At 58.1% G+C, this 12,388-nt stretch overlaps 4 protein-coding genes across 4 annotated transcripts; all 4 read left to right on the top strand.

Moving 5' to 3' along the window:
• Positions 1-624: 624 nt before the first annotated feature.
• Positions 625-2,424, top strand: COLE_07105 (uncharacterized protein; the record flags this gene model as incomplete). The annotated part of the gene is made up of 4 exons (XM_018423631.2): positions 625-957; positions 1,016-1,076; positions 1,116-1,327; positions 1,363-2,424. The coding sequence occupies 4 exons, from the start codon at positions 625-627 to the stop codon at positions 2,422-2,424; spliced, it is 1,668 nt and encodes a 555-aa protein (XP_018277571.1).
• A 1,196-nt stretch (positions 2,425-3,620) lies between these two features.
• Positions 3,621-6,180, top strand: COLE_07104 (uncharacterized protein; the record flags this gene model as incomplete). Its single annotated transcript, XM_018425475.1, has 8 exons — positions 3,621-3,857; positions 3,895-4,086; positions 4,119-4,396; positions 4,429-4,566; positions 4,607-4,760; positions 4,810-5,124; positions 5,162-5,417; positions 5,453-6,180. 8 exons carry the CDS (start codon positions 3,621-3,623, stop codon positions 6,178-6,180), a joined length of 2,298 nt encoding a protein of 765 aa, XP_018277572.1.
• A 302-nt stretch (positions 6,181-6,482) lies between these two features.
• Positions 6,483-8,226, top strand: COLE_07103 (uncharacterized protein; the record flags this gene model as incomplete). The annotated part of the gene is made up of 3 exons (XM_018419447.2): positions 6,483-6,630; positions 6,662-6,903; positions 6,934-8,226. 3 exons carry the CDS (start codon positions 6,483-6,485, stop codon positions 8,224-8,226), a joined length of 1,683 nt encoding a protein of 560 aa, XP_018277573.1.
• Positions 8,227-9,851: 1,625 nt separating this feature from the next.
• COLE_07102 (uncharacterized protein) lies at positions 9,852-11,660 on the top strand (the record flags this gene model as incomplete). The annotated part of the gene is made up of 7 exons (XM_018420442.1): positions 9,852-9,907; positions 9,942-10,054; positions 10,242-10,374; positions 10,410-10,481; positions 10,667-10,976; positions 11,011-11,333; positions 11,381-11,660. The coding sequence occupies 7 exons, from the start codon at positions 9,852-9,854 to the stop codon at positions 11,658-11,660; spliced, it is 1,287 nt and encodes a 428-aa protein (XP_018277574.1).
• Between the last annotated feature and the right edge of the window lie 728 nt (positions 11,661-12,388).

The raw sequence follows: 12,388 nt of genomic DNA, 5'->3' as shown, positions 1-12,388 counted from the left end.
TCTCTTGGCCGACCCGTGCCGCTTGTGCCGCGGCATGGCGGTCCTGATCGACTGCCGGGCACTTGTCGAGAGAACGTCGTTCAAATTGAGGTCGTGTGACTTGCAACATCGCACATTTATGGACAGCATCGCCGATCCATTATGGCCTGGACTCAGCGCTGACCCCAGTGGTGGGCAGCTGGCGATTAGCGAGTGACAGGGGGCACTCGATGCTGTCAGTCTTCAGGGGCGCGAAGAACCTCGTTTGCCCAGCGTGGAGCATGTGCATGTGGTCCTCCATAAAGGACCACGCAGTGGCTGACATGCAAGATCAACCGACAACACCGGCGAGATGACCGGTGCCTCCCCCACCTGCTTCCGCGCGCTGCGGAAATTGCCAACTGAGCATTCTCGAGCGCTCAGCTGTGTCGCTACGGGCACGAGTATACGCAAAGGCACGGTGAATTGCGTGCGATGCTTCTTATCGAGGCCCGGCCAAATGGCCGTGTTAGTCGGGCTGCCAAGCCCAGCCTAGCGTCCCCGCTTGATGGAAGCGAGCCGGCGGGGTGGAGTAGTTACAGACTGAGGACAAAGACCATAAGCACGAGACCCAGCGGGCAGGTCTAACATCGCCCTCAACTCAAAATGCAGCACCATTCACAGACGGGCGTTTACTACGATCCCTACGAGAAGGCGGACGGCACGACTGCCGTGCAGGAGGTGTACGCCGACCCGTATCATGACAAGACGGCGCACTGGGAGCTGCGTGACCAGGAGCTCGAGACGACGACCGAGGGCGACCACGGGACAAAGCGGGCGCTGTCCCCGCGGGTCTGCTCGATGATCGCCATCGCCGGCACAATTGGTACTGGTCTGTTCCTCTCGTCTGGCGCGGCCATCGCGCAAGGCGGCGCCGTCGGCTGCTTCCTGGGCTACCTGGTCATGGGCATCGTCATCGGCTGCATGATGTACTGCCTCGTGAGTTTGGCTTACCGTCCGCCGCGCGAAGACAAACACTTCCAATGGCTGACAGCAGGGCGAGCTCATCTGCTTCAATCCTACCATCGGCGGTTTCTCCGAGCTGGGTGCTCGATATGGTGAGTGCAGCTGTCTACCAACCCTGTGCTGACGCCCAGTCAACGAGAGCTTCGGCTTCATGCTCGGAATGACGTACTGTTTTACTGTCGGTCTCTCTGTACCATCTGAGCTGTCTGCCATCGCTGTGCTCATCAGCTACTGGGACGAGAACACCAAGCACGCCGCGATCTACATCACAGTGTTCCTCTTCATCACGTGGGGCGCCAACATGTTTGGTGTTCGCTGGTGGGGCGAGGTTGAGTTCGTAATGGTGAGATGCCGTCAAATGCCGCAGCTGATAAACAGGGTATGATCAAGATTACCATGCTCCTCGCATTGATCATCTTCGGTTTGGTTGCCAATCTCGGCGGCATCCCAGGCAACAGGGTATTTATCGGCGGCAAGTACTGGCGCGAGGCGCCTTTCAACCCCCGATATCTGGGCATTGGGAACCGGAGCCTCGCAAGCTTTGTCGGATTTTGGAGCGTCCTGACTCGCGCCGCCTTCTCCTTCGCCGGCATCGAGGCGGTGGGTATGGTGGCCGGTGAGGCCAAGAACCCGCGCAAGACGCTACGCACGTGTATCCGCACCGTCTTCTATCGTATCGGTGGGCTGTACGTTATCTCGATCCTTATTCTGAGCCTTAACCTGCGCTACGATGATCCCGAGCTCCTCGCGGCCAACAGCAACAGCAGCACAGCCAACCGCTCGCCCTTTGTCGTCGTGGCCAAGCGCAATGGTGTGGACGCGCTTGCGCATGTCATCAATGCTGTCGTGATTACCTCCGCGTGGTCGGCAGGAAACGAGAGCTTGTATGCGTTCGCGCGCACTCTCATGGGCATGACGCGCAATGGATGTGGCCTCAAGTGCTTCCTATGGACGACAAAGTCGGGCGTGCCTTGGGTAGGCGTGAGCCTTGGCGCGGCTTTCGGCCCGCTCGCCTACCTCTCGCTCTCCGACGGAGCCAGCCAGGCGTTCGACTGGCTCTCAAACCTCACCGCACTACTCAAGCTCGTTTGCTGGGCGTCTATCTGCTTCTGCTTTGTTCGCTTCAAAAAAGCTTGCGACTTCCAGGGTGTCAATCGCCACAAGTTCGCACTCCGCTCCTGGGCACAGCCGTACATGGCCTGGGCGTGCATCGTATCCTTCCTCCTCGTCATTCTCTTCAACGGCGTTAAGGCCTTCGTCCCAAAGTTTGATTACGAAGAGTTCCTCGCCGCGTACATCTCCATCCCATTCGTTATCGTTTGCTGGGGCGGCTGGCAAATTTACCGCCGCGACCGCTGGGTTGGAATCGATGAGATCGATCTCAGTGGCGGCCCTGCTGCGGCGTTGGTCGGCACAAAGTATGCCCGCGACCTTGCCTAGTTGTACTGCAGTTGTATGTGTTGGTGAGTATCTAGGATAGCGCGATGGCGCATATGCAGAAGCAAGATTCAGTCACGGCATTGGAGTGTGACGCTATGCGGTGCCCCGTGTATAACGGCAGTGACTGTGATCCCGAGTGCTTGATATCGTCTTCTGGGGCGCCAAGTTGTCGCACATGTCCGTCGTCGTAAGACATCTTCACGCAATCATGTCAGTCCTCCACATGAGGTCAGACGCCGTTTACAAAGATTGTGGACACTCGTAGAGGAGATATCACCACTGGATATGTCGCGTCGTGCGGCATGATCTGGCCGAGCTTAGGCAGCAGCTGCCGCCCACTGAGGGGGCAGACCAGCCCACCTGGGAGTCAGTCTGCGCACTTGGTGTACAGGAACGCTCCATAGCGAGGATGCCGACGCACTTTGAGTGCCCTAATTGCCAACTCGGTTCAGGACGACAGTCCCAGCTCGTAAAACCGACTCCGAGAAGCTCCAGCTAAAGGTTTAAACTACGGTACTCTCGGCAGTGGCTCCGCCATGAGACGTTGCCAGTTGCGAATGCAGCGGATATGGTCGACCCTTGGCCACCATGTTCCTTGCCCGACGTCGCAATGTGCATGTGCGAAGTTGTAAACTCCGCTCCACGCCTACGTCTTCGGCGATTTGTACCTCGAAACAATAAGACGTGACAGCGGGAACCGTCGGCCTTCAGGTAAATGAACGGCAGACGGCTAGGGACTGTGCGCCACATTGAACGGGAAGTCGGGCACGCCTTTGGATTCATACCACATGCCCACGACTCTCAATCATTGGCTGCGTACCTTCTGTTTCAAGACCTAAAGCGAGCCCGAAAGTCGGATCCGAAGGTGCGGGCCGAAGACATGCATCCCGTGATGTGACGAGAGGATGTCGACGCCGGAAACGCTTACCAGTGACATTTCAGATTGGACAACTTACGTGTATCTCGGATGGTTAGTGTCATTCTGTCAAAGTCTAGTATGCATTCAAGCAGTTTAACTCATGGGTTACTCGGGACAAAGACGATGTACGCATACCGTCGCTCCACATGTTGGGCAGATCAGCGGCGAGCGTCACTCTCGATCTGCGTCCACGGCTCAGTCACGGAGGACGTGCGCTATCGCAGGCTGTTATAAGTGCTGAACGAGATGCCACATTCGCTCACCCCAACTCGCAATCATGCCTGACCCGAGCAACGTTAGCGACATCGAGCTTTCATCACAGACGACCCGGGAGGCAATCCCCTCCGGTCGTCTCTCCGACAACGAGCGTCTTCGCATGCTTGGGTACGATGCAGTGCTAGGGCGCCCTCTCAGTTTCTGGGGCAGCGTGGGCATGAGTATGTGCTACAACTCCGTGCAGTTCGAGTTTCCCTCCTACTCCCTTCTCTACTCGTACCGCGCCCCTTTACTCTTCGTGAGTGGTCTTGCTCTACGAAATTCGACTAATTCAGATCATTGGGTACCCTTTTCTCGCGCTCCTCCACCTCACCCTGATCGGGCCCTTCGCCGAGCTTGTGTCAACATATCCCGTGGCGGGTGGCATGGCGACTTGGGCGTGGCAGTGTGCGAGACATGGAGTGCGCGGCGAGCGCCAGTGGGGCTGGCTTGTCGCAGGCCTGACGCTCGCCATGCACCTCGGCAAGGTGCGTTTTTGGGACAGGTATCGCTGATGCAGACCATTGCGTATCTTCACTTGGTCACGGGATTGATCGTCACAATGAGCGCCGCCTTGTACGGCGCGGGTGGAGCGTCAGCGGCAGCGTCTGGAACACCCGTCGTCAAGCCGCCGTGGGCTGAGCCCGTCCTACAACTCGCCCTGGTTGCCCTTGCGGGGCTGGTGTGTCTTACCCGACTCGGACGGAGCAAGACATTCTGGATGGTGATGGGCTCCTATGTCCAATGCTCGATTCTCCTCTGGATTATATTGCTCATCGTCATGTCTACCAAACTCAAGTCAGTATGCTGTCCCACGTCGCTGATAGCAGATCAGTGCCGGAGCTGAAGGCCTTGGTTCGACCACTGGACTTGGGGTTCCCGACACGAAGCCAATGGCTCTACAGTTTCTCAAGAATGATCTTCATGAGCCTGCCTCTACGCGTGACGGCTATGGACTGCTCCATTCAGTAAGCGTGTTCTGCTTTGGCGTGACCAGGCTAAAGCCAGTATGGCGGAAGAAACTCAGAGCCCCTCGCGCACCGTCCCTCGCGTTCTGTGGCTAACGAGCGCGCTGCATTATGTGGGCTTTTACGTGACAATGACCTTGCACATTCTGATCGTGGTGCCCTTCACCCAGGAAAAGTTCCAAGACAACCCCTACGTGCGTATCCGGTTCGGCGTGCCTTAAGCGCGGACGCTGACGCCTGCAGATTGCGAGCTCCATCATTCTTGGAATGAACAAAGCCCAGACAATTGCACTGTCGGTCGTTATGACCATCCCCGTTGTGCTGCAGGTTATGTGCTCGACGATCGTCACCTCGCGCTTCATTTTTGCTCTGGCCCGCGACCGCGGCCTCCCCTTTTCGGACCTCCTGGTGCGCACCGACAAGCACCGCCAACCCTGGGTTGCACTTGTCGGAGTGCTTCTCATCCTGTGCATCAGCGTTTGTGGTCAGGCCGTGCCCCAGAAACCGTATTACACTCTTCTTATCACCGTCAACTTTTACTTCATCAACATCCCCTACGTGCGTTCCTCTCGTAAAGGTGCCCTGCTTACTAAAGATGATTCCCCTCGTTCTATATATCCTCTCACATCTCGATCTCCGCCTGGTTGGCCGGCCTGAGTTCAATCTTGGCCGCTTCAGTCGTCCACTTGCCCGCATCGCGGTCGCTTGGCTCATCGTCTCCACCATCCAGGGCTTGCTTCCTCTCACAGACCATGCCTACAAGAAGGGCGACTCAGCGAACAACATGAGCTACCTTCCCATATTTATTGGGTGCATGCTGCTGATTATGCTCGTCACATGGTTCCTCTACGGTGCGACTGCGTCTGGTGAGACACACTAATAGCAGGAAAGCGCCACTACAGTGGTCCCATCCGCGCCCTCACGATTTGGGCCACGGGCACCGACATCGACCCACGCAACGTAGCCACAGCTCCCCGCGGACAGGCGATCAGGGAGTATATCGAGCGCAAGACTGGCCAGCCCGCGCCGACGACACCAAAATACCCGGCTCGGACTGCAAGCGGACCACGCTCCCCCGAAACGCCACGTTCCAGCCGTACCAAGTCTTCGTTCCACCGTCTCGTCGGCAGAAGTCGAGACAGTGGAAAGACGAGCCCCCTCGCTAGCCAAGGGGCTAGCGACTCTCCCACCCGTCGTAACTCAGTGAACCCCGAGAGCGGAGTACTCCCTCGCACCGAGTGCTCCGTCATCCCCGAGAGCGGGCTACTCCCCGAATCTAGGCATCAAACTACCACGCTGAACGCGATCCCTGAGAGTGAGCTGCTCCCAGAGACACGACTGTACGATACGACGATCTCAGTCATTCCTGAGAGCGGCGTCCTTCCCGAAACAACTACGGCCACGTTTTCCTTGCAGAGGATACCAGTACCCGAGGGCCCATTCAACCGCTACTCTTTCGACGAACGCGAGATCATGAGCGCCGCTCAGGCCGAGTCGCAACTGTTCCCAGATCCACCACGGCGCGCATCGCGGACGATAACGCCCCGCTCCCCACCGCCGCCATGGCGCGGAAGTCGCAATCTCTCATTCAATAATTACGAGGAGCGTCTGTAGATGGAGCTGGAAGGAGGGACATTCATGAGAATAGGGTAACAATGCATCCGAAGATTTGTGAACTGCCACAAGCACTAAAGGTGTTGATAGGCGGAGGCACGATCTATTCCGAGTCAAGTTACGACGGTCACGTGGGCATTCATAGCCGCGGCTAGGAGCGATTGTCAGCACATGGGCATGAATTCAGTTTGAGATTGCGCAATGTTTGGCGCTTGTGGTACCACTGTGTGGTATCTCACGAACACAGTACATTGATAGAGACAACATGATGTCTGAGGCATCATCCATCCACCCATTCCACCATGGACAAGCTCACGCACGTCGAGAGCGGCGACAAGTCGCCTGCGTACCAGCACCTGGAGACTTCCGGTGATGTGCTTACGCGGCACGAAGAACGCGACCTCAAGCGCGGGCTCGCGCAGCGGCACGTCTCAATGATAGCGCTTGCAGGTGGGCATCCTACAAACGAAGCTGATGGCAGGCGCGATCGGCACGGGCCTCTTCCTCTCCCTAGGCGGGAGCATCGCAACCGGTGGCCCTCTAGGCTCGCTCCTTGCATACTCGTTTATCGGACTTATCGTGTGCGCAGTGCAGTTCGCTCTCGGCGAGGTCTCAGCTCTGCTTCCCGTCACGGGCTCGTTCGTCCGCCATGCTGAGGCGTTGTCGGACCCGGCGCTGGGCTTCGCTCTCGGCTGGACGATCGTGTATGGCACATGGCTATCAGTGAGTTTCCCACAGACGAGACTGACGTAGATCCCCTCTGAGATATCCGCCATCTGCGTCCTTTTCGGATACTGGACGGATGTCAACCCATCCGCGTGGATTATGACGTTCATCGTCCTTACCGCCATTGTGGCTTTCAGCAAAATCCGCTACTTTGGCGAGATCGAGTTCGTCTCTGCCCTGCTCAAGATTCTGCTTATTGTGGGCATCATCCTCCTGGGCCTTATCACGGCGCTGGGCGGCGTCCCTGGTGTCCCCCGCGTCGGCTTCCGATACTGGCGTGACCCTGGCCCCTTTGTCCCGTACCTCGCGGATGGCAGCTGGGGCCGCTTCCTTGGCTTCTGGAGCGTGCTGATCAACGCCGTTTTCTCATTCTCAGGCATTGAGAGCATCGCCATGGCCGCTGCCGAGATGCGCAACCCCCGCGTCGTCATTCCGAAGGCATGCAAGCGCGTCTTCGCGCGCGTCGCTCTCTTCTATGTCCTTGCCGTTCTCGTCGTCGGCATGATCGTGCCCTCCAACGACCCGCGCCTGTCCGAGGACTCGGGGACTGCCGCAACTTCTCCCTTTGTGCTCGCGACCGCGGCGGCCCGTGTTGCCGCCATCCCTCACATCGTCAACGCGGTAGTCATCACCAGCGCATGGAGCAGCGGAAACCAAGCTCTTCTTTCCGGCTCGCGCGTCCTCTATTCCCTCGCACTCAAAGGCCAGGCCCCGCGCTTCTTCCTCCGCACAACGCGCTGGGGCACGCCGTGGGCGTGCGCCGCGACATACGTCCTTAGCTCGTTCCTCGCCTTCATGGCGCTTAGCGCGAGCGCTATCACCGTCTTCTACTGGTTCGTCAGCCTCGTCGGCTGCGGCGTCCTCATCTCCTGGTCCTGCGTCCTCTTCAACCATCTCCGCCTCCGCATGGCTTTCCGAAAGCAGGGGATCGATGCCCGGCGGCTGCCATGGCACAACGCGTGGACCCGTGAGCTTCCCATATGCTCTTCTGACGCCAGCGTACTCGTCCGCCGTTGCCCTCTTCTTCTGCATCATCATCCTGCTGACCAATGGCTTTGCCGTGTTCACCAAGGGCAACTGGTCCGTCTCGGGGTTTATCACTGCCTACTTGTAAGCACAGCGCGAGGTGGAGCTGATTACAGGGACATAGGCCTCGTCGCGGCCGTCTTCCTCGGCTGGAAGCTGATTAAGAAGACGCGGTGGGTCCGCCTCGCTGACATTCCGCTCGAGGAGATTCTGTCCGCGATGGAAGCACTCCCGGAGGAGAAGGATGAGCGGCCGCGCGGAGCAGTGCGGTTCATCTCATGGCTCTGGGATTAGGTGTGGATGCCTCGTGGTTTTAGCACGCCGTGTGCCGCCATGATGTGTGATGCAGGGCTGTCCGGCTCGATGGGATGACCGCGGCCGAACAGATACTACAGTACGAACACTGGGAACCATACTGGCGTGCTCATCCTCTCTATGCACTTGACACATCTCAAGTGCCGCAGGTCGAGGAATGGCAGCTGGGTGAATCAATTAGCCATCTGCGGATGCAGGGCGGTGCCTGAATACTCGAGTGTAAGTCATTGGGTGGAAACAATTCGGCAATTAGCATCCACCGCATGTCTCATTCACTTTAATTACCTCGGCAGGTCGGCAAGTCGGCAGGTCGGCAGGTCGGCAGAGCGTCCCGCTGCGCGTGGCGGGACAATGCGGGAGGTCCATGTGGATGTGGATGAGTGACTACACTGCTATCGTCATCGTCAAAGTCATCGATCCTGTGATAAAAAAGACCGGAAGCTCAACGAGGAGGCGTCGTACGTCCTCGTCGATATTCTCGGCCCATCGTGCCTCGCGGCCTTGTGATGGCGGATCTCATGCTCCAGTGCAGAGGCAGAGAGAGTATCTCGTGTCAGCTGCCAATGCAACTCGGCCGCGAGGCATCGACCGAGGCACCGTGCCGTTCCGCACACATAGTTTCGAGGTGTTTCACCAAGGTGCTAATGAGCGCGTGGCACGTCTGGGCCGATGCTGACTACGACTGACTTACTCTGTCAAAGTACTTGGGTAATGCTGAATGACAAAGCTGCATTTGCCGTGCAGCTGGTAGGTGGGCTATCACGAGATGGATGTATGGATGCATGTTGACGAGTCATGCGGGAATGAGGGAGGGGGAGGACGGGGAGGAGCGGAATTCCATCCCTGGGGGGATGGGGGAGAGAGAGAGAGAGAGAGAGAGAGGATCAAACTCGAGACGCGAAACGATCCCTTGCCCTCCCCACTCGTCCCCTTTTCCCACCAAAAACTCCGCCACCCATACAACATCCCCACGCCACTCCTCCCAGTGATGGTTTACAAGTAGTTCATGGAGAGTTTGCTTGGGAACATGCAACGGCCCACAGTGCTGCATGCTGAGACGAGGGGTGGCGTGTTGAAGAGGCACTAGGGGCGCAGTTCCTTGCATTTGTACTGTACATGGGGCCGTGGGGGTGTTGCCTAGCGACGAGGCGCGAAGACCTGTGAAGTGCCAGTCTCAAGTGGACAGGACCTGCTTGACCCTGACAACTCTCCTGCAAAAGGTTGTGCTCCCCACTCCCCGCGGAGGCCGTCCGTCACCCTCCACCTGTTCATCTGGCCTCGCTTCTTATCGACTCATCTCCTCTACTCTCTCCTCTCCACTCCTCTCCGCTCGACGTTCTTGTCCCTCCTCGCCCTCTGGTCGCTACCCGCCTCACAGCAGGATGATGGTCAGCATGAGCACGCTCATCAGGCCCTCCCGCTTCGGCCTCCTCCTCGTCACCATCATGGCTATCGCCCTCACCGTCCTCTACAGAGAGCACCTTCCCCCCGTCCCCCCCATGCTCCCAGAGGGCTCTGAATGGCCCTCGTTCGAGAACTCGCTCGACCACGTCCCATACTTTGGCTCCAACCACGAGACCAAGGCCGTCGAGCGTGCCCGCGCAATGTGGGCCTGCGACCGTTGTCTCGTCAACGAGACGCTGTGCGAGAAGTTTGGCACGTAAGTCTGACGACCCGGAAGGCGCTCATCTCAGACGCATCGTTGATCTTTCGCGCGCGTTTGACGGATCTGGCGCGCGTGTCCAGCGCGTCCTCAAGAGAGCCATGGCGGGAGAGCCGATCATCACGGGTGGCATGGGAGGTTCCAGTGAGTTTGCACGCGTTTATCGCAAGCGCGGACCACCGAGGTGATGCAGGAAGGAAGAGGGAGACATCCAATTGCTTCGGACCTGGGAGAGACACCCGGGTGAAACACCCGTGATGATTGTGTATCAGCCACCACTTCTTTTGAACGCGACGCGCGCGATAACGCATGGCCCAACGCTAACCTGCAGTCTCCAAAGGCCACGGCTGCAAATGCGACCCATGGCACATCCAAATGTTCCAGTGGTGGAACCAGACTTTCCCCCACCCCGGAAATTGGCACTCGGACGGTGCAGTCGGTGCACGCGGCAGTGACTACTTCAAGTGAGCTCGCAGCCATTTCTTTCAACTGACCCAAGGTACTGCCATCATGAACACCTTGACCCTAACGTCGATATCATCTTCCTTGAGACTTCAGTCAATGACTTGATGTGCGTACCTTCCCCTTATCACATTTCGGCGAGTTGAACCGCTGGCGACAAGTGAGAGGGGCAGATGATCGCGGTCGTGGCAGCAGTTGAAGTCTTCACGCTTCGGGGGCGGGTGGGCGCAGCTGCTCACACCCGCACCCACCCCCAACCACCCATCTCCCCCCATTGACTCCGCTGACGTGCAGGAGTGATATCAACTTTGACAACTTCGAGGCTCTCCTCCGCGCGCTACTCAGTTACCCTAAGAGCCCCGCCGTTGTGATTCTGCAGACGGTCAAGCTCAACAGCCCGATTCGATACGGCTCTGAGCACCAGTTCGGTCTCGCGGGCTACTACGACGTACCGGTCATCAACATCCGCAACTGGCTCTTCCCGGCATTCTTCCAGAACACGTCGAGCGTTGAGAACTGGTTCCTTCCCGATGACCTTCTGCACCCGAACGCTGAGGGGCACCTCGTCATGGCCGAGCTCATTCAGCTGTATCTGTACCAGCAGGTGCGTAGTAATTGCCGACACGCGCTAATTGTAGATGTGCTACATCAACAACAGTCGGCCACACGTCCCACCAAGCCACAAGGCCATCATTACGCAGGAGGACGCGTTCGACGTCGAAAGCATTCCACCATTGCGCATGGGTCAGCGCTTCAGCCCAGACTTTAAGCCTGAGGAAGACCTGCGCCCCGTTTGCTCTTCTGTCGATTCGACCAAGTCACCGCTTCAGCCTCTGATGTCGGAGACCAAGAATTGGGAGCTGTGGGAGCAGCCCGGGACCAAGGGCGAGAAGAAGTTCTGGCGGGCCACGGAGATTGGTGCCCAGATCACGTTTGAGGTTGACTTGCAAGTGGGATATGTGTGAGTACAAGCGGGAAAGCAACCCGTGAAGCATTCGCTCATTTTAGCGACGCGTACTTCCTCAAATCACCAAAGAACAAGCTCGGTGCCGTCGAGTGTTGGCTCGACGACGAGAAGGACCCGAAGAAGCGGGACCGCCTGGACGGGTTCTGGTCGCGTCCCGAGAGCATTGGACAATTCCAAAAGTTTGCATTTGGGCGCAAGGACTCGCTCCTGCCGACCGGCAAGCACAAAATCCATTGCGAGATTGTCGACAAGACGAGCAGCAAGGAGAAGGAGGTCAAGGACCGGACGACATTCCAATTCATCGGCATCTTTACCGTGTGATCTTGACTGCATTGTACGAGGGCGCGGCGGCGCGGGGCGATCTTAGAGGGCACCAAGGCCTTGTCATGTCTTCGGCCTAACCTGTAGAGCATGAATGTCTGCATCTAGCGGGGGCGGCTGACTGCCAATTGACACAGACTTATCATCGCTATCACGGGAGAGTCACCGGCGTTCGGTCCTATTCAACATTCCATCAACACGACTTGCTCGCCTTCAGCGCAGCGTCCACGATTTCGGCCATGCGGATGACGGCCTCGTCTTCGTCCTTTTGCCCAATAATCTGGACCCCAATTGGCCCGTTCTTGTACACCTCGGGGTCGTCTGCCGTCAGCCCAGCCACAGTCGCAGTTCGCCACGTACACATCTCCCAAAGCTCTTTGTCAAGCCAGTTATAGTAGTCGTCCCGGGTCACCTTGAGGTCCTTGGCCGGATTAACGCGCGTCACCGGAATGACGGCTGAAGGCAGATCCGCGAGATTACACCACGCCGTATATCCATAGTACTGGCGGCCGCGGAGCGTCTGCGGCGGCGTCGCGCTAACGGGGCAGATGATGGCGTCGACAGGCCGCCCGGTGCCGGTATGCTCCGCAGTGCGGTTCCAGTGATCCAGCTGCTCCTTCAAGAAACGCTGCTTCCGATACTGTATCTCCCAGTACTTGGTGATCGTCACCTCGTCCTCGAGGAGCGTCTCGGGCCCGCTTCCCAGCGGCCCGACGCGCGGCTCGCCC

The sequence above is a fragment of the Cutaneotrichosporon oleaginosum genome, assembly GCF_008065305.1.
Source record: "Cutaneotrichosporon oleaginosum strain ATCC 20508 chromosome Unknown ATCC20508_contig06, whole genome shotgun sequence".
Classification (NCBI taxonomy): Eukaryota; Fungi; Basidiomycota; class Tremellomycetes; order Trichosporonales; family Trichosporonaceae; genus Cutaneotrichosporon; species Cutaneotrichosporon oleaginosum.
This window is presented reverse-complemented; position numbering and strand designations above follow the sequence as displayed.